This window comes from Microcaecilia unicolor, chromosome 2, assembly GCF_901765095.1.
Source record: "Microcaecilia unicolor chromosome 2, aMicUni1.1, whole genome shotgun sequence".
Classification (NCBI taxonomy): Eukaryota; Metazoa; Chordata; class Amphibia; order Gymnophiona; family Siphonopidae; genus Microcaecilia; species Microcaecilia unicolor.
The window spans coordinates 574,057,430-574,084,995 of record NC_044032.1 but is presented as its reverse complement, the minus strand read 5'-3'; the positions used below and the strand labels follow the sequence as shown (position 1 = coordinate 574,084,995).

The 27,566-nt window shown below is 42.1% G+C and overlaps 1 protein-coding gene across 1 annotated transcript in view; it reads right to left on the bottom strand.

The window, feature by feature from the left end:
* Positions 1–18,160, bottom strand: part of LOC115462199 (EF-hand calcium-binding domain-containing protein 6-like) — a 103,739-nt gene extending 85,579 nt beyond the window's left edge. Inside the window, exons 1-4 of the mRNA XM_030192215.1 lie at positions 18,032–18,160; positions 16,820–17,016; positions 12,805–12,912; positions 12,164–12,229 (exon numbers count right to left, since the gene is read on the bottom strand). Coding sequence (XP_030048075.1) covers positions 12,164–12,229; positions 12,805–12,912; positions 16,820–17,016; positions 18,032–18,160 — 500 coding nt within the window. The remainder of the gene's footprint in view (positions 1–12,163; positions 12,230–12,804; positions 12,913–16,819; positions 17,017–18,031) is intronic.
* Positions 18,161–27,566: the final 9,406 nt, after the last annotated feature.

Here is a 27,566-nt window from a genome sequence, read left to right as displayed (position 1 = left end):
GTGTTCACATTAAACATCATTTGCCATTTAGACGCCCAGTCTCCCAGTCTCGTAAGGTCCTCTTGTAATTTTTCACAAAAATATTAAAACAGGAAAATGATAAAAATCATATATATCCAGTCCTGTCCCAAAGGTCCTTTTCAGGGCCATCCCAGGTCCTGGTTTGCTGGGCCTGTCCCCAAGGGTCCTCTTCAGGGCCATCCCAGGTCCTGGATCATTAGGCTTGCCCCCAAGGGTCCTTTTCTGACCCGCACAATTTGACACATATATAATCCTCTGTACATTATCTATATTCTGACCAAGGATTGCATTTTTTTCAAAATGTAGAATGGATTTTTTAAAATGAGGCATAGAGATTTTTTCATTTGCAACCCTTCAAATAGTATATGCACAGAGCATTATAGGTATTGTCAATTATTCCAAGTTCTGCATTCTTTACCATGCCACATTTCAGTATATATATTTGACATTTTATGTTTGTGACTTCAGTTTAGAGATTTACACTTTCTCATACTCTCAATTGTGTAGTCACTATCTGTATCGGCATCAGCCGGGTTCAATATTTTCAGATAGCAAATCTACGACCCATTAAGTTATCCTTGTTTCCATCATATATTTACTAATATTTTTGAGTATGGATTTGCATAACATCATTGAAGCCAGTAAACATATCTATCTATCTATCTATCTATCTATCTATCTATCTATCTATCTAATGTCTCATCAGTTAGATTTCACAATATGGATCCATTGCTCTTGTCCCATATTCTCTATGCATTCAAAGTGTTTTTCATTACATCCTTATTGGCAATTTATCTACACTGCATATTGTATAATTACTGAAATTTATGGCATATCTTTTGTAGACCTTTCCTTTGTATTCTTTACATTGAAAAGATACGACATTGGAGATTTTGTCACAGGTTAGTCCATATACACTTTTATTCATGTGTACATTTCTATCCACATGTGTGTTACTCTTATCTTCTTGTATTTTTTATACATACGTTATGTTTGCTTATATTTATACATTCTTCCCTTTCATTATCGTCATTTTGAGATATACTGAGCTGAAGGCAGACATCTGAAGCGGAGCTGGATAGGAGCCAGAAGCACAGGACAGGGGACCAGAATGCAGCAGTTGCAAAGGCAACGTCTGAGGGAGTCCAGGCACCCTAAATATGCCAGACGGGATGATTTCATCAAGCCGCGCCAGCGACCAATGGCTCCTTAAATGTCTGGCTGTGACGCGCACTGGTATTGGGGCGTGGTGGGTCAGATGCAGGCTGGGGTGTGCCAGAGGCACCAGAAAGACCTTGCCCCACAGTCTACCATGGCAAAGGGGTGAGGGCTCTCTGAAGACACTGTTCTGTGAGTCGGGGTGAGTTGCGGGGTGATAACATGATCGTGGCCATGACATATTCAACATTTTTGAATTGAAATATGTCAATTCCCTTGTTTTGCATGGCCAAGTAGGCACAGGGTAAGGACATAGGAGTTCTTGAGCAATGTCCAACTGGATCTTGCATATATATATATATAGAGAGAGAGCACCTGTGGACAAAGTTCTCAATTGCGTGATTCATAGATGGCAAAAAAGCACCTCTCTAGCAGGTCAAATGCATCCGTTGATACCAATATGACTTGCATGAATTCTTTCAAGCATCTTTTACCTGGCTCAGGCCAGAACATACAGTCATTGCCCTGTTTGACAGTCAATTTATTACAGAAGTTGTGAAAATGTCTAATCTCTGGCGGTAACATCTCATCATTAATGGGCCATTGTTTCTAGATCTGCTCTTTCACAGCCTGGTGGATCGCAACACTTTCTCCAGCTTGCTGAAAAGAAGCTACTGTTTCAGGCACCACAAGCAATGTTGTCTCCGAGTAGGGTTACCATATGGCTCCAGAAAAAGGAGGACACATTGATCCAGTCCAGGTTTTGCTTCCATTGAAAACAATGGAAGCAAAACCCAGACTGACTCAATCTGTCCTCCTTTTTCTGGAGACATATGGTAACCCAATCTCCAAGTAAGACGCCTCATCAATCATTAAGGTCAACTGTTTGTAAAAATCTCCAACTGTGATCTGTTTAGGACTATCAGTGGAAATGCCTGGCTTAGTGTGTCAGTAATGTCCACTTTATTTCCTAGTACATATTGAAATTCAAAGGTATATGTCTGAAAGCAATGTATCATTCTCTGTAGTCATTTAGATGCAGTGGCCAGGGTTTTCTTGAAGATGGAGACCAGTGGCTTCTGATCAATTTGAACAGTCACTTGTATAGTGTAGATATAAGTACGAAAATGCTCTAATGCATAAACTATGGCTAGAAGCTCTTTCTCAATTTGGACATAGTTTTGCTCCACTTTTGTCAATGCTTGGGATACATATACAAGAGGTTTTCCATTTTACAAAAGGCAGGCCCCTAGACCAATGTTTCCCAAGTCCAGTCCTGAAGTACCCCTTGCCAGTCAGGTTTTCAGGATATCCACAACGAATATGCATCAACTTGATTTGCATACACTGCCTTCATTATATGCAAATGTCTTTCATGCATATTCATTGTGAATATCCTGAAAACCTGATTGGCAAGGGGTACTACTACTACTACTACTATTTAGCATTTCTATAGCGCTACAAGGCGTACGCAACGAGTACGCTACAAGGGGTACTCCAGTACAGGACTTGGGAAACACCACTTCAATAGCCTTCAGGTGTCTTATATATTCAGGTACAGTAGGTATTTTCCTGTCCCTGGAAGGCTCACAATTTACAAAAGAGAAAAAAAATAAAGCTGAAGTGGGATTTGAACCTAGGTCTTTTGGTGCTTAGTCCACTGCACTAACCATTAGGCTACTCCACAGGTTTGTCTAGAATGCCTTAAACTTATTTTAGAGCCTGATATCCCTTGCTGGTTTCACATTCAGGGGAGAAGGGGGACAGTAACCACTGGGGAATTAAGGAGGTATCATGCCTTATTCCTTCCAGTGGACAGACTCTCAATCAGAGCGCCTTTCTGTAACCTGGACGTGAAAAGTACAAGATCTAAACACAGATGTCCATATTTTTAGATATGGATGTCCTTTCTACTTCTATAATCAGAGGTGGGCATCATACTTTGGGCCTTCCCTAGTCCCATCCAAAACACTCCCAGACCATGGCTCCCCCCCTTGCCATCTGGACATACTGCACTGTTAGCTGTCCCTATACTGCCTTTATAGAATTGGGATTTGGATATCCATGCAATATGGACATCTAAATGTCAGTTTTCAAGCATCCAAAACAAGAATAGAGCTTCTGAAATAACCACCTAAGTGTCTAATAAAGTCATGTGAGTACACAGAGTTAGAGGACTTAATCATCCATGACAGAATTGTTAGTGGCATCTGGGATGACGCTGTACGGTAGAAGTTCCTTCAGATAAAAAGGCTAAGCTTTAGTGCTGCCATTGCAATATCCTGTGCGAATGAGATTGCCTCTAAGCACATGAAAAACATGATCGGTAAGGAAAAAGTACAGCAGCTGTCCCAGCCCAAGTCAGAGCACAGACAGCTGCAAATACAGTTGGACTTTAAGTGGTTAGAAGCCGGGCAGAAGGCCGTATGCTTGTACTGTAGCGGCAGCAATGAAGTGAAGAAGGAAGCATGCCCTGTTTATGGGAAACTGCAAATTCTGTATGAAAGAGAGTCACTTTGCCAGTGCATGCAGAAACCGGCTTAATATGCACTCTCTGACTGATGACAGAGAAAGCCTTTTAGCCTTAAGAAGAGGTAAAAGCAAAACCATGAGAAAGTTATATGCACGCATGCAGGTTGGAGACAAGCTAGTGAGGTTCCAGTTGGATACAGAGGTCAAAATAAATCTCTTGACGGAAGAGAGCCAGAGAGGATCTCGGATCAGGATATGCTCATTGGTCTCCTAAAGCTAATGTAACCCTGGTCTCATCACACATTTCCGGGCACCAGCTAGCTCTTCAATTCAGCACCAGAAACCAGGATCATAGCAAAAGTTTTATTTTTTTCTGAGCTGGACATAGGCTGGGCTGGACTTACTCTGGTAGGCTGTAGGGTTTTAAGCCTCACTTTTAATTTTCTTTATCAGTCTGGAAGCAAATCAATTATATTCTCACTCCAAAGAAACTCTCCACGCCAGGCTTCATAAAACAAATGCAAACTTTACTGGAATGCTGTAACAGGCAGATATCCAAACTTCATGCTTCTGGTAACAAACAGTTCTCTCAATATCAACACAGTTCAATTTGTATCCAGAACGGTTAGTTTGCTGAAAGAGGTTTTAGTGCCAGTCCAAGACTCTTGGTGTAAGAGTTCCAACTCTTATTTAATTGTCTATTTACAAATCCTAGGGTATTTACAGCTCCACAAATCCAATACCCATCCTTTTGGGCAGAATAATCCAAGGCTGTGCTTGCAGCGCTGTTTGCAGCAAGCTGTCCCGCTGGGTTTTGTCCAGCTGCCAGACCCACTTAGGACCAGACCAGACCAGGCATTATAGTATTTTCATTCTTATTCACCATCCCTTTCCTAATAATTCCTAACATCCTCTTTGCTTTTTTGGCCGCCACCACACACTGAGCAGAAGATTTCAGTGTATTATCTACAATGACACCTAGATCTTTTTCTTGAGTGCTGACCCCCAAGGTGGACCTTAGCATCAGGTAACTATGATTCGGATTATTCATTCCTATGCAATCACCTTGCATTTGTCCACATTAAATTTCATCTGCCATTTGGATGCTCAGTCTTCCAAGGTCTTCCTGCAATATTTCACAATCTGCACGTGTTTTAACAATCTTCAATAGTTTTGTATCATCTGCAAATATAATCACCTCACTCGTCGTTCCAATTTTCTTATCATTTATAAATATGTTAAATAGCACCAGTCCCAATACAGATCCCTGTGGCACTCCACTGTTTACCCTCCTCCATTGAGAGAAATGACTATTTAACCCTACCCTCTGTTTTCTGTCCAATAACCTATTCCTAATCGACACCAGAACCTTACCTCCTATCCAAAGAACTTTATCAAAACCTTTCTGAAAATCTAGATACACTACATCAACTGACTCACCTTTATCCATGTCCTCTCAGGTTCTTTTTAATGACCAGCTGTCCATCTCACAGAAGGCTGACCTAGAGCAGTTGGTAAATCTGAATCAAGATGTATTTTCTGGAGTGCCAGGCTGGACCTATCTTGCAATTCACAACATTCTCACTGAGCCTGGAATGGTAGTCTGGCAACATCTCTATAGTATTCCAGAAGCCCAGCAGGAAGCTGTGGTGAAAGAGTTTGCTGAAATGTTAGAACTGGGCATCACGGAGGAGTCAACCAGTAACCGGTCATTTCCTATTGTGCTGGTGCCAAAGCCAGATGGAAATATCTGGTTTTGTATTACATAAGTACATAAGTATTGCCATACTGGGAAAGACCAAAGGTCCATCAAGCCCAGCATCCTGTTTCCAACAGTGGCCAATCCAGATCACAAATACCTGGCAAGATCCAAAAAAAGTACAAAACATTTTATACTGCTTATCCCAGAAATAGTGGATTTTCCCCAAGTCCATTTAATAACGGTCTATGGAAGTAAATAGGAGATTTTTTAATGCATGCATAATGCAAGAAATTCACCTCCAGGTCCATGGCAGTGTAGAAGGTTAGTCGAGCCAGTGTTTTCTCTCTTTTTTTTTCTATGACCATATATACAGTACCTGCAACTTTAAAAGACAGAACAGAAGTAACAGCACAAATCTGTGAACCTTGTTTTGCACATAAATATTAGCTTCACCAAAATTATATATGCAAGAAACGTTTTGTGAGGTTAATATTGTGCACAGAGCAACATTTCAGTTCATGCATAGATGTGTTGGCACTTTTGTTTTCTTCAGACTTGTGCACAGTGAAGTCTCCCTTACCACAAAATCTTTGTGCTCATATGTTCGGTAGGCTCTCGCTGATTAGCACCCAGGTTCTCCATGATTTAAGTTTGTATCTCAGTAGCTTACTGCATCCACACGGAGTATTTTCTTTCTAATCTCATGGTGCTATATAAATGCTAAATAATAGTAGTAGTAGTAGTAGTAATAGTGGAAGCCATACGCTCAGCCATCAGTTCAGCCCTCTGCATATGGGCACAACCATACAGCTTTCTGCAGTAACCCATTAGTGAGAGGCAGACTTCTGTTTCTCCAGAGTAAAATCCTCTGTCTCCTCTATTCTTAAGCTCATTGAACCAAACAGAAATGCGGAAATAAACTCCATACAAAGAATTTTCTGTCCTTAGGATATCTTTACCTTTAGGTCTCTCTCCTCTAAGTCTAGGTCTACCAACCTTGAGTCTTGACCCTTTCCAGGAAGTTTTTCAGAGGTAAAAAAAAAAAACACTTCAAAACCTCACTGGTGCACATTCTTCAAACCCCGGGTCTCTTGGTCCAAGGACTACACTCAGCAGCTCCAAGTTTGAGAGCCGACTGCTCCTTGGAATAAGAAAATAAAAAGACTTCTTTTCCTCTGCCCTTAAATCACTTTGATGTAGGAACCCACTTCTTCACAATCCAGGAAAACATTCCCTGAGTTGCTCCTCAAGAAGGGCAGAAAGAATCCCAAAATGAAAGATAAAAAAATCTTTCCATTAATAAATTAGAATATCTCTTGCCATGAGGGGAATATGTTTTACATAACCACTCCCTCTGGGCATGAAATGTTAGTAGGGATAAGGCTATATCTAATGCCACAACAACTGATATGCCAGCAGATGCTAAACTAATAATCTCTGAGGCAGGTAATTAGCAGGGGCTTTCTTCTTTTCCGCTACAGTAGATTATGATGCTTGTTAAAATTGGCAGATTATACATGATGACCGTTGATTTAAACAGGTTAGTACTATAGGTATAGTTTGGGGTGGACATGAGGGGAAGCGTGCACCCCTCCCATGTCCCCTCCCCCAAAGTTGCAGGTGCTAATGCTAAATAGGACCCTCTTCTCCAACAGCTAAATCAATTTGCTTACCCTTTACCCACACAAAGTAAAAAAAGGAAACTTACACCTATGGTTAGTGCATAGGTCCAAAACTGATTTAAAGTTTAAACAGTATGCCCCAAATTTATTATTTTATTGCAGTTCACTTTGATTTTAGATTCATTCTGAAGTTCTATAATTGTCTTTTAAGCAATAACTTGATGATTGTTGAGAATTACGCCTTGTAGCGCTATAGAAATGCTAAATAGTAGTAGTAGTAATAGTAATTAAAAGAGCATGGTACTGAAAATTTAGAAATGGATTTTATAGATAACCCTAAACAAATCATGTGCTGCCATCTAGTGACAAATCTATAATATAGCATTTCTCCTTGCTCCAAAGGTAGTAACACAGTATCTTTTGGTAGAGGCCCATGATCAAGTGCTGCCACCTCCCACCTTCACCCCCAATGCATTTCCTGTCAGGGGAGACAGGTTATAGCAAAGCTTAAGCGTGAGTCTCTATTGAAAGGTCCAATGCCAATGCTGAATAACTCTGGAGCCGCAAGAAACAAGCAGGGCAGCGGTGAGGGCAGCAGGGGGAAATGAAGGAGAGGGAAAATTTAAGATACCACTCTGCTGTCACATCACCACCACCCCAAATGTTGCCATTCTAGGTGGATGCTTAGTCTATCTAGTAGCAGGACCAGCCCTGGTGGGCAGCCCAAGTCCTATCAACAGAAAAGAAACACAACCACCTGAAGTGAGAAGTGGAGAAGGGAAGAGCAAATGATAGTGGTTGAATTGGGAAGGGTGAGAGGGAGTTGGAGACAAAGGGATAAAGAGGACAGATGGGGAGGGGGCAGCAGGTAACCTTACAGTTACACTGGAGTCAACTAATTGACATTGTATTTCAAACTTTTGCTCTGACTGAACACCATAATTTATGGATTTAAGACTGGAACTTGAATATCGTGTGCAGTTCTGGATATTCATTTCAAAAGAGATATAGAAGAACTGGAAATGTACAGGAAAGAATAACCAAAATGATAAAGAGGATAGAATGGTCGTAGCATAGGAGCCGACTCTGTGGGTGCTGTGGGTGCTTGAGCACCCCCAATACTGAGAAAATTCCTTGTACTGTATGTGTCCAGGGAGGGGTTATTTCCACTGGGCTTAGCACCCCCAATAATTTTGAAAAGTTGGCTCCTATGGGTCGTAGTATGATGACAAGTTCAATAAGTTAGGCCTCACTAGCCTGGAGGTAATCAAGAGAAGGTGTTATTGAGGCCCATAAAATCATGAGTAGGATGGAAGAAGAGGTGAAGATGGAATAGTTGTTCAACAGGGGGCAACAGTCAAACAAATGCGTGTACATAAAGTACTTTTTACCTGCAAGCCTGACATCAGTTTTCAAAAGGAAAACTTTCCCTTTGAAAATTCAAATTGAAATTTCAAAAGGAAAACTTTCCCTTTGAAAATTGATTCAGGAAAAGTATGCCCATGGATTTACAGCTGCTTCAGTAAAAATTTAAGTGCATGCTTCTAGAAATCCCAAAGTATGTGTCCTCTCCACCCCCAGCTCCTCCTCAGGAATGCCTCCCTGACAGTGGCATAGGTAAACACCCAATTTTAGGTGGGCCTAGACCCAAGGTGGGTGGGAAGAGGAACCCCACCCTCAGCTTTCTGCTGGGCATTGCCTGGCATCTCTTCCCCCTCCCCAGCAGGCAATCTAGGCTCTCAACTGTACCCCCTCCCCCCACATACCTTTTACACAACACTTCTTCACCAGCAGCGACCAGCAACCAATGCACACTGCTCAGTGCCAGCCCACAGCCTTACCTCTGACATAACTTCCTGTTTCTTCATAGGCAAGCCTACATCAGAGGAAAAGCTGTGAGCTGGCCCTGAGTAGCATGCATCGGTTGCTGCCCACTGTTGGCGAAGAAGTGGCATTTAAAAGGTGCACGGGGGGAGGGATGCTAGGGGGGGTTCAGTTGGTGGGACTTGGGAATCCCCACCAACCACATCACAGCAACTGGGTGGGCCTGAGTCTACTGCTCCCACATATGGATTGGGTAATTTTCAAAAGCCCACTTTTTGTGCATAAAACCCTGTTTTACCAATACCGATACAATGCATATAACCTACATATACCTTAACCAGTTCAATGCGAATAACAATTTTTAAAAAAATCTAGGCATAACTAGAGAAAATACTGGATATAAAAACCATATCTTGTTTCAAACTACCATTGTGAAACACATTTTTAAAATAACCAAGTTTTGAGATGTTTTCTAAACTGGAAATAGTTAATAATTACACATTGAAAAGTCTTTAAAAATGATCTTCTCTGAGCTATGGGACAGTCCATGAAACTAGCAAGTAGCATATTTAAAATTTTATTGGACAAAGTATTTTTTCACTCAGTGTATAGTCAAGATGTTTAATTTGTTGCCACAGGATCTGGTTAGGACATCTAATGTAGCCGGATTTAAAAACCAATTAGGAGGCAGGTCTGGATTTAGGTATAGGCAACATAGGCACATGCCTAGGGTGCCAAATTCTGAAGAGGCCCAATAACTAGAGCCTGGTACTCCCCACTCTTCAACCTCTTTTCACAGGTCTTCTGTCTGTGGATGCCATCCCCCAGATTCTATATATGGTGCCCAAAATTGGGCGCTGATCAAAGATGTGCACCCAACTAAATTGGCCAACAAGTCAATTGATGCCAATAATTGGGTACTAATTGGCACCAATTTGGATTTGCGCACACATTTTGCTACACCTCTTATGTTCTTATGCTCATATATCTAACAGAGGTGACACCAGGAGCTCATATGCACCAGTGGCATAGCCAGACAGCCAATTTTGGGAGGGCCTGAGCCCAAAGTGGGTGAGCACAAAGTTTTCTCTGCCCCACCCTACCCCCACCTCAAAATATAAATACATTAACTAATGAAGATCCCCTAGCTTTGTCAGCTGAAGACTTTCTATGAAGGTGGCTAGAACTCCATTTTACCAAGCTTGACAGGCAGCAGCAACGTCCCTAAGCCACTGATGCTGGCACCCCACACATGCTTAGTTGTCTGTGGCTCAAAGATATTGTTGCTGACTTCAGAGCTTGGTAGAAGGGAGTTCTGTCTTTGAAGGAGGGCCTCATCTGGGGATGCTTGGGGTCCCCACCAGCTACACAGCAAGGATGAGGACGGGTGTTAGATGTGCTAAGGCCCAGATCAGAAAATAAGGAAGGGCCCCCTCCCTGATCCCCTCTTCTCTGCCTCCCCTCCGATTTCCCCACCTGCCATTATTATCACACTGAGAGACCCTCACCAAATACAGAACAAGGGTTCACAAGTTAGAAATAAAAATATTTTGACAAAAATTGGAACCCCCAAGAAGTTAAACAGCAACAATGGAGAACTAAAAACAGAAATGCATTTCCTTTTCTACTGAACGCAATGCAAAGACATTTGCTATGCACATTTCCCAAAAGCTAACATATTCCATTTAAAACATTCAAAATAAAATGCTTTTTTCTACCTTTGTGGTCTGGACATTTTATTTTTCCAACATGTCGGTTCCAGTTTCTTTTTTCTGCTTTAATTTCTGTCATCTGCTAATTTTCCTTCAAGTGACTGCTGTCCATTTGTCTTTTCTCCTCTCCTGTCTAATCCCTCACTACACCTGCCTCTGACATATTGATCATTTCTTTTTAGCTCTTTCCTCTCATTTTGTTTCTTTTCTGCCTTTCCGTTGACTCAAATTTCCCCCTCTCACCCTTCTCCTCCTTTTTACTTTTCAACTACCTATCATGATATAAGGCTGTCTTATTTCAGGGAGTGGATCCTGGTTTCCTGGCAGGTGGCTCACAGCCAGTCACCAGCATCAGCTCCATGGTTCGAGTTAATTCAAGCAGGTTTTGAGCTCCAGTTCCTGAAGACGCCTTGAGCGAAACATGATGTCATGTAGAGCTTAGAGCCTAAGCTTAGAGAGTTGGGACACAATTTGTGTCAATTGAGCGTTTGAACTGTGCATGGTTTCTTGTGGAACCTCCTCATTGAACAGCAATGCTTATGGATGTTTGAGATGACCGGGGACGGCAAAAGTGTTTGTTGTCATTTTCATGATAGTTATGATAGACTTTAAGCTATGTTTTCTACAGTGACTATTTACAATACCTTGGGTTTTGGCAGGGTCATCAGAGATATTCGTAAATTTTAGACATTTGGGTCTATTCAAGCTATATATATGTGTGTGGGGGGGGGGGGGGGGGATTGGTCCAAGGAAATACATTGTCATTTTGATTTATATGAATAAGATTTTATGTAATTCTTTAATAAATTTGATATTTAACATTGTGAATTCAATTGTAGGTAATTGGTTTATGCTATATTTTAGAATATTATCTTTTTAGATTGTGAACCCTGTTTTAGTATTTTCATTAACGATTATGCATGAGATAGATTTGCATATAATAGAGGTAGTATCCATGCAGATGTACCTCATATGCACATTCATTATGGATATCCTAAAAACCTGGCCTGTTTGTGGCATTCATAGCCTGAACTCCTACATCCCTGACTTAGTGCATCAGACAGCCTTGGGCCTGCTCTGTCTAGATTGCATGTCTGATCCAAATAGCCCAGTAAACTGTGAACAACGGCCACTAGTATGATTGTGTGGGGCTTTATTTTCATGGTGCAAATGGACTTTTCACAAACCCAAGGGCATTGAAAGAGACTTTGTCTGTGCTGTTGTGAAAGGAATTGAGAGCAGGGGTTGTTTATTTATTTGGATTTTGCTCACACCTTTTCAGTAGTAGCTTAAGGTGAGTTACATTCAGGTACACTGAGTATTTTCCTGTCTCTGAAGGGCTCACAATCTAATTTTGTACCTGAGGCAATGGAGGGTTAAGTGGCTTGCCCAAGATCACAACGAGTGTGCACGGCGCTGAAAGCAGGACAGGCCACCAACAATGTAAGACAAGCACGGGACAGACACCTTAGCTGGCAGGGGGATTTAAACTGGCCACCTCTGGATGTCAAGGCTGGTGCTCTAACCACTAGGCCACTCCTCCACTTGATGGCCCCAAAACTCCCCAATGAGTCCTTGCATTCTATCAGAGAATGGAGCAGGAGTTACATTATAAAGTCCTGTTTCTGGGAATTTTAGTAAGTCATTCTTACCTGCATTCTATTGCTGCTTGAAATTCCTGCTGACTGATAACATTCCTCTCAAGCTTATCGATTTTTCTGAGGCAAAAAGGCAAAAAAAAAGAAAGCTATAAGTGAAACTGGTAGGCTTATAGAGGAACAATTGGGGAACGAGGCCAGTGCCAGGCAAACTTCTATGGTCTGAACCCTGAAAATGGCAAGGACAAATCAAGATCAAGTATGCATATATAGTATTGCATCATATCTTATGCTACAAGTTTATCTTGTTGGGCAGACTATGTTACTCCATGTAATATTTAAACACCACAGCCAGCAGGCCATTCAGAGTGGTGAGAAAGAGAGAATTTGAGAAATCTGGCTCAATCTTTTGGTGGTAGAGTTCCCCCCCCCCCCCCCCCCCCCCCCCACACTATTTCTCAAGCGTGAAGTTCTCTGCTCCTATGCATTCTAGTTTTCTGGTTTTTCATGTGTGAAAGATTGGTCATCTCTCTCTCATGCTTATTCATAGTGGGATTTCTAAAAGTTCAACTGGCTGTGGGATCCCCAGGACAAGTTTTGGAAGCCCTGCCCTGATAACATTCTCCAAGAACTTTGTGAAACACACATTTTCAACAGCATTAATGTTTTAGAACAAAACAAGAACTGGCACCTACTGAAACATGGCCAAGAGTGACAGGAAATCGGACTGAAACAGATTCATAAGCTTGACTTCAACTGCAGTCAGTGTAGAAGCTGGACTGATGGCACATTCCCTATGAAATCTAGCAAAGATGACAATAAAGTAGAGTCAGAAGCAACATAGACACTGCTTATAAAAGTCATTCTCTCCAAATACCCAGTAAACCTGAATGTAACTCACTTTGAGCTACTACTTAAAAAGGTGTGCGCAAAATCCAAATAAATAAAAACCTGTGAGTGTGGAGCAGTAGTCATAACCTGATCACAAGCCCACCAGTGATTAACCCTAGCAGTAGCTCTGCTTTTTCACTGATAGGCCTGTAGAAGGAGGAATTGTGAGAAACCAGCGAAAACACAGAACACAATATATGATGGCTCTCTTAGGGATCCTTTTACAAAGGAACACTGAAAATGGTTTGCAGTACTGTAGGCGAGAATTTTGGGTGCGCGCCGATCTATTTTTCAGCGCGCCTGTAAAAAAGGTCTTTTTTTGCCGAAAATGGACGTGCATCCATTTTGGGTCTGAGACCTTACCGCCAGCCATTGACCTAGTGGTAAAGAATCCGGGTGGTAATGACCTACGTGCGACAAATGCCACTTGGCGCGCATCCATTACACGCGCTGAAAATAAAATATATTTTTCAGACTTGCGCATCGGACGTGCGGCAAAAATGAATTTACTGCAAGAGCCATGTGGTAGTTGGGCGGTAACTCCATTTTGGCGTGCGTTGGGTGCACATAGACGTTTACGCGGCCTAGTAAAAGGGCCCCTGGTCAGTGTTAAATAAGTAGAAAATAAAACACTGAATTTTAAGGGAAGGAAATAAGAAAGAACACTGACCTGCCTTCTACATGCATTAAGACACTAATCTCAATAGGTAATTCTGCTGAGTAGTATTTTGTTAAACCACTTCTGAAAATAAAATTGTATTTTTTTTTTTTTTCAAATACCTGTGCTAGTATAACAGACTACTAAGATCCCCCTTTATCAGTAAGAATTGGCAGGTTATAAAGTCAGACTTGCCAAGACTCCCACATTCAGTAGGTGATTCCCGTTTTCGTGAGTCATCTAACATACTCCCGAGGCAGAGCCAAAAACTCCCACTCAGCAGTCTCCCCTTCCATTGGCAGTAGGAGATATATTAATAAGATTTCATCTCTTGTTGATGCAAAACCAGTATCATGATAAGAGCTGCAAAATCTCACAGCTCTTATCATGAGCCTGGTCCTGCAGCAGCAGGAGGTGACATTTTATTAAGGTGGCTCCTGATGCCCGAAGGGGATGTGGCTTGTGGGTGCTGTGGTCAAGGAATTGAGGATTGTCAGGGGGTGGAGCCAGGAGATGGGATGGGTAGGGCTGGGGGTGTGGTTGGAATCACCCACCCACTGAGCCCTCGATCAAGCAGAAGCAAACTGCATATGTGAAATTCTTTTCTAATGGTGCACCCTGAAGGAGCTTGCTGCGGTGGCATCTGAGAAGCTGCTCTAGTGAGGTGAACTGTTGACTAATCAGTTTATTTTATTTTATTTATTATTTATTTGTTGCATTTGTATCCCACATTTCCCCACCTACTTGCAGGCTCAATGTGGCTTACATTATGTCGTAGTGGCGATCGCCATTTCCGGAATGAGAAATACAGTGTATTGGATAGTTTTTATTGACAGAGTGGATTTAAATTATTGACCCCTGACACAGGTATTTATTATGAAACATGGCCCATGTTGGGTCTTTCATTAAAGAACTGCTTTGCTATCCCAACCTTGGAGGCCTTTGGTGCTTTCTACGTGTGTATCTATTGTATTTAGGTGCAAATATTTACACACGTTCTATGGCTGTGCCCAACCTTGAAAGCCTTTGTTGCTTTTTTCTGCTATTTTGCCTTGTTCTGTGTACTTTGGAATCCTGCTGCTGTTGTAGATAAGCATGTGACATATTCCATAAGTTATACGCATAAGTGTAAGTCCTGACCATGCTCTGCCTGCACTCCACTCAGGTGAATGCCCTTCCATCAGATATGTGATATGTAAGATATGCAGATATTTACAGAATAGTGCTTAAGCAGATTTTCAGTATTTGTATTCAGTTTAAAACTATGGGGGAAAGGGTTGTACACTATGGAAACTAGTTAATAATGCTTTTCTTCACTCTCTTTTTTTTTCTAAGACTGAACTAGGCCCTGCTGTGCCTTCTAAAATCTATCTGTTAATGCTGTGCCAGAAAATTAAAGTTTTCAAACTATGGGGAAAAGCGTATGAAAACTAGTTAATAATTTTTTTAATTCTGACTGTGATTATCAATAACCTACAATTCCTCTTTTAAACCCAATATTTAAGTTATCAAGCACAAAGCAAAATAATGCCACTTACCCAGAGAAATGTCCTCTTCTCTCAGAACTTCTCAGAAATGGCAACGAATTCCAGAGTTTGATTACTCATTTAGTGTAAAAATATTTTCTCTGATTCATTTTAAATTTACTACTTAGTAGCTTCTTTGCCCGCCCCCTAGTCCTAGTATTTTCGGGAAGAGTAAACAAGCGATTCACGTCTACCTGTTCCACTCCACTCAGTATTTTATCATATCTCTCCTCAGCCATCTGTTATTCAAGCCAAACAGCCCTAGCTGCTTTAGCCTTTCCTCATAGGGAAGTAATCCCATCCCCATTATCATTTTCATCACCCTTCTCTGTACCTTTCCTAATTCCACTACATCTTTTTTGAGATGCGGTGACCAGAACTGCATGCAGTATTCTAGGTATGGTCGCACCACAGAGTGATACAAAGGCATTATAACATTCTCAGTCTTGTTTTCCACTGACATTCTATTTACTTTCTTAGCCACCACTGCACATTGAACAGAGGATTTCAACGGATTATTCACGATGACACCTAGATCCTTTTCCTGGGCAGTGACTCCTAATGTGGAACCTTACATCACATAACTATGGTTTGGGCTCCTGTTTTTCATATGCATCACTTTGCACTTGCTCATCTGCCATTTGGATGCCCAGTCTCCCAGTCTCATAAGGTCCTCTTGCAATTTAACAATTTTGAATAACTTTGTGTCATCAGCAAATTAATTACTTCACTAGTTATTCCCATCTCCAGATCATTTATAAATATCTTAAAACCCCTCTTGATGCTTTTGAAACATGGACCATGTCAGGTTTTGAGCTAATAACAGAGTCCTAGATTAAGGATTGTTTTCAATCAAGCTTATGTGGAGCATGGCTCAGGAGTTTTGGGAAGGAATTTCCATTGAGACAGTATGACTCATCCTGGGTGACAATGGGTTTGGGTATATTTGCAGTCCATACATCTACAAGGGACAGCAAAGCTCAAAGATAAGTGATTGTTACAAATTGGAAGAGACAATAGATTACTGTGAACTATGACAAGATTTTTTGAAAATAATTTTAAATAAAAGTGATAAGAGCATGAACATTTATTGTATACCATATCTGAGACTGATGTGAACAATGGTATATTTCTCAGTCTAAGTCTTTTTCTATTGACATATATGTAAAATCATTGGTGAAGAGTACTCATAATGCATGTGATGTGATTCTACATTTTAAAATTTTATTATGATATATTAATAAAAGATTTTTTGGGACAGTTAAAATGATATATTGTAAACAGTAGTAATTATATTGGAATAATTGTAACCCTGCATATGATTTGAAATGAATATTCAAGAGAGAAATTTGCATACAATGGAGGCAGTCAGTATGGAAATCTATCTCATATATATTCATTAAGAATAATCTGAAAATCTAAATGGTTTATGGCCCAAAGTTTGAGAACCCCCTGATCTAATCATACATCTCCTCAACATTGATGCTGAAAACAGCTTTACATGGAAAAAGAGAGCCTCACCCACAACTAAACTCTAAAAGCCTTAATCTTCATTAATAATCAAGTGCAGGGCAAGTGCCCCATCAGTCATGGAAACTGAGGTAAGTAATCGAAGCTACAGGAGTTTATACTGACTTGTGTTTTGGGTTGGAGAGTATTTTGTGTGTGATCCCTCTGTCACTGCGATCCTGGAAGTTTCTCAGGAAGTCCATGTAGCTGATGCCTGACAAGTTGTTCTCAAGGTCACACCTTGCTAGGAAAAGATTTAAATGCTCCTTTTTCAGATGCAAATCAAATTTTTCCAGGACTGACAGGAAGTCTTCCTTCTCCACCTTCCGAAAAATCATGCAACACGAATCAGGGATTTGGTTACTTCATGTTAACATTCAATGGTGCAGAGCTCTATTGGCCATGCTGGTCTTGGATCCTAGTGACCTCTTTGTAGGTCGTTGTAGGCTTTTACCATGAGAAGGACTAGTCTGTGGTATCTCAGTACCACAGGTTAATCACTCCCACAATCCATGAATAACACAGCTTGCAATCAACCTCGGAAGCTGCATTATTCATACAGCCTGGGAGCATTGCACTGCTAAGCTGTGGCCCAATGCTCCCAGGCTGCATCTTAAAAGGACCAGGCAATCTAAGATGAATCACTCCCTTCCCAAAGCCTCCCCCCAATCAGAAGGGCAACGGATGCTCTTATATGGGAATGTGACCTCTACTACTAGTACTGCGAGACTACTGCGAGGAGTCACCACCAGTGCCATTTTGGAAGAAGGCCATGGCATCAGTGACTGGGGATCACTCCTGCTCACATCATTAGACACCAGATAGGTCCGGTGAGGGGGGGGGCTTTAGGAGTGTGGGGGCTGGAATAAGATTTTTATTTACCTTGGGAGAGGGAATACTTGTAATCAGTGGGTTTGGTCACTAGGAGAACATTCTGGTTGGGAGGTATCTGGGAGAAGCAGAACAATGAGGGTGGATTTGTGGAGGGAGCCCAGCAGGAACTTTCAGCAGGTGAGTGATCTGCCCACTGATTAGGATTTCATATCCTGGCCTCTGTAACATAAGGCCCGGGAGCACTGGGCTGTGCCTTGGCAGCCTGATGCTCCTAGGCAGATGGAATAATACTGCTTGTGAGGTGGCTCATAAGCAGCATTATTTGTTTACCCCAGAAGTCAGCAACCTGTGGTATCAAGATACCACAGGTTGGCATCTCCTGTGATAAATCAAGGTGTGATAAAATCCCGCTTTTTACCACACCTTGATAACTTACCCTCCAGATATGATACTGGATACTGTGCCTCTTTCCACCTATTCAGACTATTAAGTGGCATACTGTACCTTGCCCATTTTTTCTGGATCATGTTTTTCAAATTCTTCTTTCATATGCTTGAAACCTTCTCTGAATTTGTCTTTCAGCCACTTCTCAATGCTGAGGGAAGTTTTGCGTTCCAGCTCTGCCTTTGACATTTCTCTGGTCTTCCCTTCAGGTAAGATACAGTAAAGGGTAGGTTGTATTAGGAAGCATATGTCTTCACAGTTAAAAAAGAAAGTAGTATCTACTAGCAATCGGTTAAACTATACACTGGGGCCTATGTACCAGGTTTTCTCCCATTTTGGAGGTAATTTTATGAAACGACAAAAAAGGAGGTAAAAAGAACCTCACGGAACTGTGAGACGCAGAAAAAGAAGAAGTGAGGACAATCCAAGGAGGATAACAAAGAATTCTTTATTTGAAATACTAAAAACCGACCTGACACGGCCGTGTTTCGGCCCTAAGGCCTACCTCAGGGTTCTTGATCAATCTCTGGTGTTGCAGTGTAATATTCTACACTGGAGAAAATAAGCACACAAGTCTTGTGAATCAAATGCTTCATTTGTCTCCTCTCTTATGAAAAATGCCGAATACCTTTCAGGCTTATTTTCAAAAGAGAAGGATGCCCATCTTTCGACACAAATCGGAAGATGGGCGCCCTTCTCCCAGGGTCGCCCAAATCGGCATAATCGAAAGTCGATTTTTGGCGTCCCCAACTGATTTCCGTCACGGGGATGGCCAAAGTTCCCAGAGGCGTGCTGGAGGCATAGCGAAGGCGGGACTTGGGCGTGCCTAACACATGGGCATCCTCGAACCATAATCAAAAAAAGAAGGGTGTCCCTGATGAGCACTTGGACTACTTTACTTGGTCTTTTTTTTTGTTACGGCCAAGCCACGGAAAGGTACTCGAACTGACCAGATGACAACTGGAGGGAATCGGGGATGACCTCCCCTTACTCCCTCAGTGGTCACTAACCCCCTCCCACCCTCAAAAAAATTTTTTAAAAATATTTTTTGCCAGCCTCTATTCCAACCTCAAATGTCATACTCAGGTCCATCGCAGCAGTATGCAGGTCCCTGGAGCAGTTTTAGTGGGTGCAGTGCACTTCAGACAGGCGGATCCAGGCCCATCCCCCCACCTGTTACACTTGTGGTGGTAAATATGAGCCCTCCAAAACCCACCAGAAACCCAATGTATCCACATCTAGGTGCCCCCTTCACCCATAAGGGCTATGGTAGTGGTGTACAGTTGTGGGTAGTGGATTTTGGGGGAGGGTTGGGGGGCTCAGCACACACGGTAAGGGAGCTATGCACCTTGGAGCAATTTCTCAAGTTCACTGCAGTGCCCCCTAGGGTGTGTGGTTGGTGTCCTGGCATGTCAGGGTGGATTTGGTCATTTCTGAGATGGGCATCCTCAGTTTCCATTATCGCCGAAAATCAGAAACGACCAAGTCTAAGGACAACCATCTTTAAGGTTGACCTAAATTTCCAGATTTGGGCGTCCCCGACCGTATTATCGAAACGAAAGATGGACGTCCATCTTGTTTCGATAATACGGGTTTCCCCGCCCCTTCACGGAGACATCCTGCGAGGACGTCCTCAGAAAAACTTGGGCGTCCCTTTCGATTATGCCCCTCTTTGTCATAAAGCGAATAGGGACAGATTTAAACACCTCAATATGTATACTTTGGTAGAAAGGCAGGAAAGGGGAGATGTGATAGAGTTGTTTAAATATCTTGGTGTCATTAATGCAGAAGGAGGCAAGTTTCTTTCAATTAAAAAGAATTTCTGGAATGAGGAGGCCCAAGATGAAGGTGAAAGGGATCAGGCTCTGGAGAAACATGAGGAAATACTTCTTCATGGAAAGGGCAGTGGATGCGTAGCACAGCTTCTCAGTGAAGGTGATGAAGATGAAGACTTTATCTGATTTCAAGCATGTGACAAGCACATAGGATCTCTAAGGGAGAGGAAGGGATGGTAGTTGGTATGAATTGGCAGGCTGCATAGGCCCTATGGTCTTTATCTGCCATCAATTTTTTGTTTCTATAAAATTACCTTCTGTGTGTCTAGAGTACACAGGTCCCTATGGGGAAGACATTAAGGATTATTGGATTTTTCATACATCTTTTACTCTGTAATTTTTTAATATTTTGCTTTGTGTCAAAGTATGCTTTAGGCAAAGCTTCTGCCATTTTCAAATTACACAACAGTGACATTTTTTTCTGCCAGATTTTTGCACAGTTTTCTAAAAGCATGATATTTTAAAGAGGTTTTTCTTTTTTGGTGGGGGGGGAGGGTATTTTTGAAGCATCCTATGTGTAAATAGCATTTACATGTAAAGGGTAAGGGTCATGGACTTGATATACTGCCTTTCTATGGTACAACCAAAGCAGTTTACACATTCTATGAAGGTACTTTCTCTGTCCTTACTGGGCTCACAATTTGTTTTTGTACCTGAGGCAGAGGAGGACTACACAAGGAGCTGCAGTGGGTCTTGAACCCAGCTCCCCAACCTAGCCATTAAGCCATTAGAAAGCTACTATTTACACATGGATACCCACACCATGAAGAGATTTCAAGGGGCGGGGGAGGGGCAAGGTTTGGTTGTGCCATGGATGGGGAAAAAATCTACATGTGTATTCTCCATTTTACAAAGGGAATGCATGTATATGGGAAAATATTTCCCCATCAGGGATTACACCAGCTCAAAGACACACACAGACTTTAACAAGTACTCATTTCAGCCATGGCTTTGCACAGGGGATTAAGGAGTATCTTTACAAGAGAAATTACATAGTAACGTGGAAGGGAATAGTCGAACGGCGCCAGCGAAATACATGGCCGGCTATGTATTTTGGCGGCGCCGCAAACAGCTGGCCAGACCCGTATTTTCAAAAAAGATGGTGGCCATCTTTTGTTTCGATAATACGGTTCCAGCCAGCCAAATGCTTTGGATTTGGCTGGGGTTTGAGATGGCCGGCATCATTGTTTAGCGATAATGGAAAGTTATGTCGGCCATCTCAAACCCTGGCCAAATTCAAGACATTTGGCCGTGGGAGGAGCCAGCATTTTTAGTGCACTGGCCGCCCCTGACATGCCAGGACACCAACCGGGCTCCCTAGGGGTCACTGCGGTGGACTTCAGAAAAGCTCCCACGTGCATAGCTCCCTTACTTTGGGAGCTGAGCCCCCCCCCCCCAAAACCCACTACCCACAAATGTACTGCACCCACTAAAACTGCTCCAGGGACCTGCATGGACTACAACAGGAAACAAAACAGGGCACATTCTGACCCAGTAAGCAGGGGGAAAGCACCAGGGGAGCAGAGCCTACCAACTACCAATACCTACACCCACCACAATGCATTGCTGATGTGACTCTGCAGTGCAAATAACAGAAAAGGTGTCACACTCACCCCAGAGCCACATCACAAGCAGGAAAAGGCTGTCAGAGGACAGAACACATTCTGCTGTCATGGAGGTGGGTACGGCATATGAGGTTGGCATACAGGCTGGAAAAAAAGTGTTTAAAGTGGGGGAGGGGTTGGTGGGAGGGGGTTAGTGACCACTGGGAGACTATGGGGAGGTAATCCCCCATTCCCTCCAGTGGTCATCTGGTGAGTTGGGGCACCTTTTTGAGGCTTGGTCGTGAAAATAAAAGGACCAAGTAAACCCGGCGAAATACTGCTTAACGCCGTTTTTTTTCATTATCGGCGAAAGCCGGCTATCTGGTAGCCACACCCATATCTGCCCATGTCCTGCCTTCGCTTCACCGCTGACACGCCCCTTTGAAATTTCGCCGGCAAGGTGACGGGAAAAAAGCAGCTTTCGATTATACCGATTTCGCCACTTTTCCGAGATCGCCGGCCATCTCCCGATTTGTGTCAGGAAATGGCCAGCGATCACTTTCGATTATGAGCTGGATAGTAACATAGTAGATGACGGCAGAAAAAGACCTGCATAATCCCTTGTTGTTTGTTTCTTCCTCCAAAATCAAGAAAAAAAAATTGTGGCCTCACTACTTAATTCATGGCACTTACCTATAGATAACTACACAACAGCAAAATCACTGTTTCCACATGGAAGTTGCTAGATTTGTGCCACTCATTTTTTCTACATGTATATTTACGAAATAGCTCCTCCTGCTGCATGTGCAAACATACGTGCATTCTTGCATGTCCTTTTAGTTATTTTACAAAAAGCTCTGACTTGGATATCTCATTTCTGATCTCAAACCGTTATGTAAAATGGACCTTCACATGTTATGGGTGTAGGGATTTAAAAGGGAGATGCTGTATACTTTTCAATCAGACTTAATATTCAAGCCGTCTGGCTTCTCTTTGTACTTTTAAAAAGTGGCGCCAACTGACAAGATGAATAAGCACAGTAGAGATGACCAAAATGAAGGATAATAAAATCTGGTTCTACCACTTGGGCCCCATTCATTAGCATTTCAAGTCTTGACTGTGCTGAGGCTAGTAGTTATCCTAACCTCACAGAGGTAAGGGGGGGGGGGGGGTCAGCAAGATTGACTGAGGAGGGAACATTCTGAAGTAAAGCGTTGTGTACACAAAAGAGGATGTCAAAATGAGCACACAATTATAACTGATGTGTGTCAGAGCAGAGGAAAAAGAGCTAACCCATGAGCCAGCAATATCATACTCCTGCTGAAATTCTGCACGACTGCGGAACGCAGAATTTGCACAGAATTCTGCAGCTGCAAAGAATCTGTGCTCTGAGAGGAATTGATTGGCTCGCTGGCTCCCAAGTACGCCCTGGAGGTCTAGAGGGCTTTTCGGGGGCAGGAAAGAACCCCACTTTTTGTTGCTCTGGGCTGGTGCCGCCGCGTTTTAAAAATGGCTGTTGAGATCTCAAGCGGTAATCTTGTGAGAGTGTCGCAGGAAGTCTCGGTGGCCGTTTGGAAGGGGTGGTGGCACTGGCCCAGAGCAGTGACAGCGGACAGGAAAGAGTGGGGTTCTTACCATCCCCGAAGAGGTTCTCCCATGCAGCTCCTACCTCACAGGTGAGTGGAGGGGTGTACAGGGGCATAGCCAGACTTTACAGTTTGGGAGGGCCCAAAGTTAACATGGGGGCACTAGGCATATAGGCATGAGTAGTGCTTGGTATACTCCTAAATAATGTCTTGGAGTGCACTTGATAACTGATTTCTAAGTAAAATGTCTACTGCATCAACGTAAACAACATGCAGGCTTACAGAAACCTTGGAAGCACCGACATTTTTAAATGAAGTTGCATTATTCCATAACTTAAACTTTACCGTTATAGTAGACTTGAGTCTGGTCAACCTCTCAACATACATCACAGTATCCTGGAAAATAATTACTGCAGTGGCACATATCCAATATGGCTACCACATTACTTTATCCTGAATTATTTTTCTACCTGTTGGTCCTAGTCTCTGGTTTATGCTTTCTTCTGTCTTAACTCGGAGCAGGTGGGGGGAAGAGGGGGTGGTGGTTGGGAAGCAAGGATAGGGGAGGACAGACTTATACGGTCTGTACCAGAGCCGGTGATGGGAGGCGGGACTGGTGGTTGGGAGGCGGGAAATACTGCTGGGCAGACTTATATGGTCTGTGCCCTGAAAAGGACAGGTACAAATTCAATTCAAGGTAAGGTATACACATATGAGTTTGTCTTGGGCAGACTGGATGGACCATGCAGGTCTTTTTCTGCCGTCATCTACTATGTTACTATGAGCACTCTCCACTACAGAGACTTTAATCCAGATATTGTATTGCCAGGATAAGATGATGAAATTAAACACCTATGGGTGTAGGGAGCAATATATTAAGGTGAGGGACAGTATGCAACACAATATTAGCGATGCACAAGCCTAAATCACTCCCAATCTTATCCTTTCCAAGTCCATACATACTTACAATTCACCACCACTCAAATGGGACATTTTCCTGATATCAATAATTTTAATGTTTAGAGGACAGTTGACTGACAGAGCAGCTTTGCAGTTAAAGGTGCTACCACAGATAAATCTTGCCCCTGTTTTTTATCCACTAGCTCTGCCCAAACAGCACTGTGTCCACAAATGGCACTAAGCAAGCAGGGAGTTGTCCAATAAAGATATTTCATTTTATTTTGTTATTTGCATTATCTTTTGGCAGTATAGTGTCTCTCCCTATCGGAGTACTGAGAGAGAGGGGGAGAGAGAGTGAGTGACTGGTGGGGATTAAAGGACACTTAGAGAGAGAGAGAGAGAGAATAATTATTTGTATTTATTTTTATTTATGAAATTTATATCCCACATTAGCCCAAGTAGCACTCAGGTTCAATGTGGCTTAACTTAACAATCAGATAAGCATGAACTTGTTCAAAGCATATTAACAGAAAGTAAAATACATCACATAACGTTAGACCAGTAAAACTTGAGTTAGGAACAGAAGTAATTAAATACTTAGGAGCCCTGTTTACTAAGGTGTGCTAGCTTTTTTAGTATGAGCTAAAAAATTAGCACACACTAATGCTAGAGACACCCATAGGAATATATGGATGTCTCTAGCATTAGTGTGTGCTAAAAACCCTAGCGCACCTACAGTGCAGCTTAGCAAACAGGGCCCTTAGTGATTTAAGCTAGATAATTGAAATATGGAGGAAAAAGATAAAGAGCTAGGATTAACTGGGATAGACAGGAGTAGAGAGAGGTGGGATGAGGTAAAAATGCCATGAGTTCATTTGAGAAGAGTGCTTATTTCCTTAAATGCTAGACTGAAGAAGTGGGTTTTCAATAGACTTCAGAATAGCAAATAATCATCGGTGCATTTGATGGTTTTAATAAGGAGCTCCAAATTTTAGGACCCTGTTTACTAAGCAGCATTATAGGCGCGTTAATGTTTTTAACATCCGTTAACCATGTACGTGCCTTCAATATCCCTATAGGCGCCTACATGGTTAGTGTGTGCGCTAAGTATAGGCGCGCTAAAAACACTAATGCACATTAGTAAACAGGGCCTTAAGTGCCTTGATATGAAAAGTTAGCAGTATGGATTGTTTTGTAGGTCACTTTCTTACAATTCGGGAAATGTAGGATAAGATATTCTCTAGATGATTTAGAGGCATTAAGGGGCCCTATTAATAAGCAGCGTAGGCACCTATGTGTGCTCAATGTGTGCCAATTTGGAGTTACCACCCAGCTACTGCGTGGCCCTTGCGGTAATTTCATTTTTGGCATGCGCCCGCTACGCAAGTCCAAAAAATAATTTTTATTTTCTGATGCACGTCAGCTACGCGTGTCAAGTAGCATTCTACATGCGTAGGTCATTACTGCCCTGTTAACATGCGAGACCTTACCGATAAGTCAATGGCTGGCGGTAAGGTTTCACACCCATAATGGACACTTGCCAATTTTTATTTTGCCATACATCCATTTTCGGTAAAAATAAGAAAAGGCCTTTTTTACATGCACGCTGAAAAATGAATCTGCACGCACCCGAAACCCATGCCTACACTACCGCAGGCCATTTTCAACGCACCTTAGTAAAAGGACCCCTAATTGAGGGTAATTCAATGAGGTTGCTCATGTAAATTGGGGCCGAACCATACAAAATTTTGGAATGAAGGTACATAGCCAATGCAAATTGTACAGAAGAGGATTGCATTGGTGAAGCGTGATACTCTGAATATGAGACATGTGGCAGTGTTTTGAGCAGTTTGTAGTTTTTTGAGGTGATCCCCTTTAAGTCCTGCATAAATAGAGTTACAGTAATCAAATTTTGTTAGGACTAGGGATTGAACTATGATACGGAAGACTGATTTTGCGAAGAATGGTCGTAGTCTCCTCAATTTCCATAATGAATTGAAGACACTTGAGACCACTTTGGAAATCTGATTATCTAGAGTGAGGATTTGGTCGATTGTGACTCCTAAGGATTTCATAGTTGAGTCAAGGGGATATGTGATGTTCTCAATGGGAAATGATTTAAGATTTATAGCATGATGAATATTAGTAACTATTAAGAATTTAGTTTTATTGGTGTTGAGTTTTAATCTGAAATTGGATGCCCAAGATTCCATTAGAGAGATACCTAATCTGAAGTTATGAGTAATTTACCGATATAATGATGTTATAATTTTAATAAAGTGGAAAATAGAATCAACCTATACCTAAAATTTTATTTCACAGTGCGAAACCAACAATGTACATTAAGTTTAAGTACTCTCTCAAATCAACCAATTGCCTGAAAAATAAATACCTATATTTGCAGCTTCATAACACCCAGGATCAGAAATCCTAATCAAAAGTTATACCTGGAAATTCAACATGGTTTGAAGATGAATTTCGAAACTCAATTCCCAGCTTTTTGAGGAATGAATCGCCTTTAAGAACCCCTGATCCATCCATGTCATACCTACAAGTGTGAAAAACAAGCCTTTCAAAATTGTTTTTTCTACATTGCATTATGAAATTACTGATCTGTTCTACTTCGTCTGCTACTCTCAAACTTCTGTCAACTTGAAAAAATATTTTGCTGTTGAATGGAAGTGCAGGTGAACTAGCTCATCAGCCAGTCAGCAGTGTTCCAATAATTTGGGGTTAATTAGGCTTTTGTTAAGACTTAATGACAACATAGCTGACAGAAATTCATCAACATCTGAGCCTGGATTTTCCTGCTCAAAATGCAGACTAAAATCATCATTAATTTGCAATTTAGTTATATCAATGTTAGTAAAAACCAAGAACTGAAGACAAAAATCAAATATGCTATCAGGGCCAACCCAAGGCTATCTGACATCCTAGGTGAACCTTCAGATGTGTACCCCACTGCAACCCCAGGCGGTTCAAGACCCTCTCCTCGCACCTAGTGTATCCATTTTCCTATCTCCTACCCAAGTTTCCAACTCATTCAGTACTTAATACACCACTTACAAGAAAACTATCAAAGCAGTTTACAAATTTAATGTAGGAAAGAAAAGGAAGAAAAAGAACTACAATAATACAAAAAAGGAAAGACACCAGAGATAACAGAAGGAATCTAGGAACCAACACTGCAACATATCAGGCACCCATCTCCTAATTGGACAGCGAAGGACGTCTAAGACCCAAATGCCTGACGAAACAAATATGTGGTAAGTTTAACCTTAAAATCAGATAAAGAATGTGCTAGACGAAAGTCCAGTAGGATGGAATTCCATAAGGTAATGCCTTGTACACTAGCAGGCTTATTTTCAAAAGTGATCGCCGGCGATCTTCCGACACAAATCGAGAGATCGCCGGCGATCTCTCAAAAGCGGTGAAATCGGTATAATCAAAAGCGGCGTTTTTGACACCATCGCTGCTTTCCCGTCGCCGCACCAGCGAAAGTTCAAGGGGGCGTGTCTGCAGCGTAGCAAAGGCGGGACATGGGCAGGCATGGGCGTGGCTACCAGATGGCCGGCTTTCGCGGATAACGGGAAAAAAAAGCGGCATTAAGCAGTATTTCACTGGGTTTATTTGGTCCTTTTATTTTCACGACCAAGCCTCAAAAAGCTGCCCCAACTGACCAGATGACCACCGGAGGGAATGGGGGATGACCTCCCCATAGTCCCCCAGT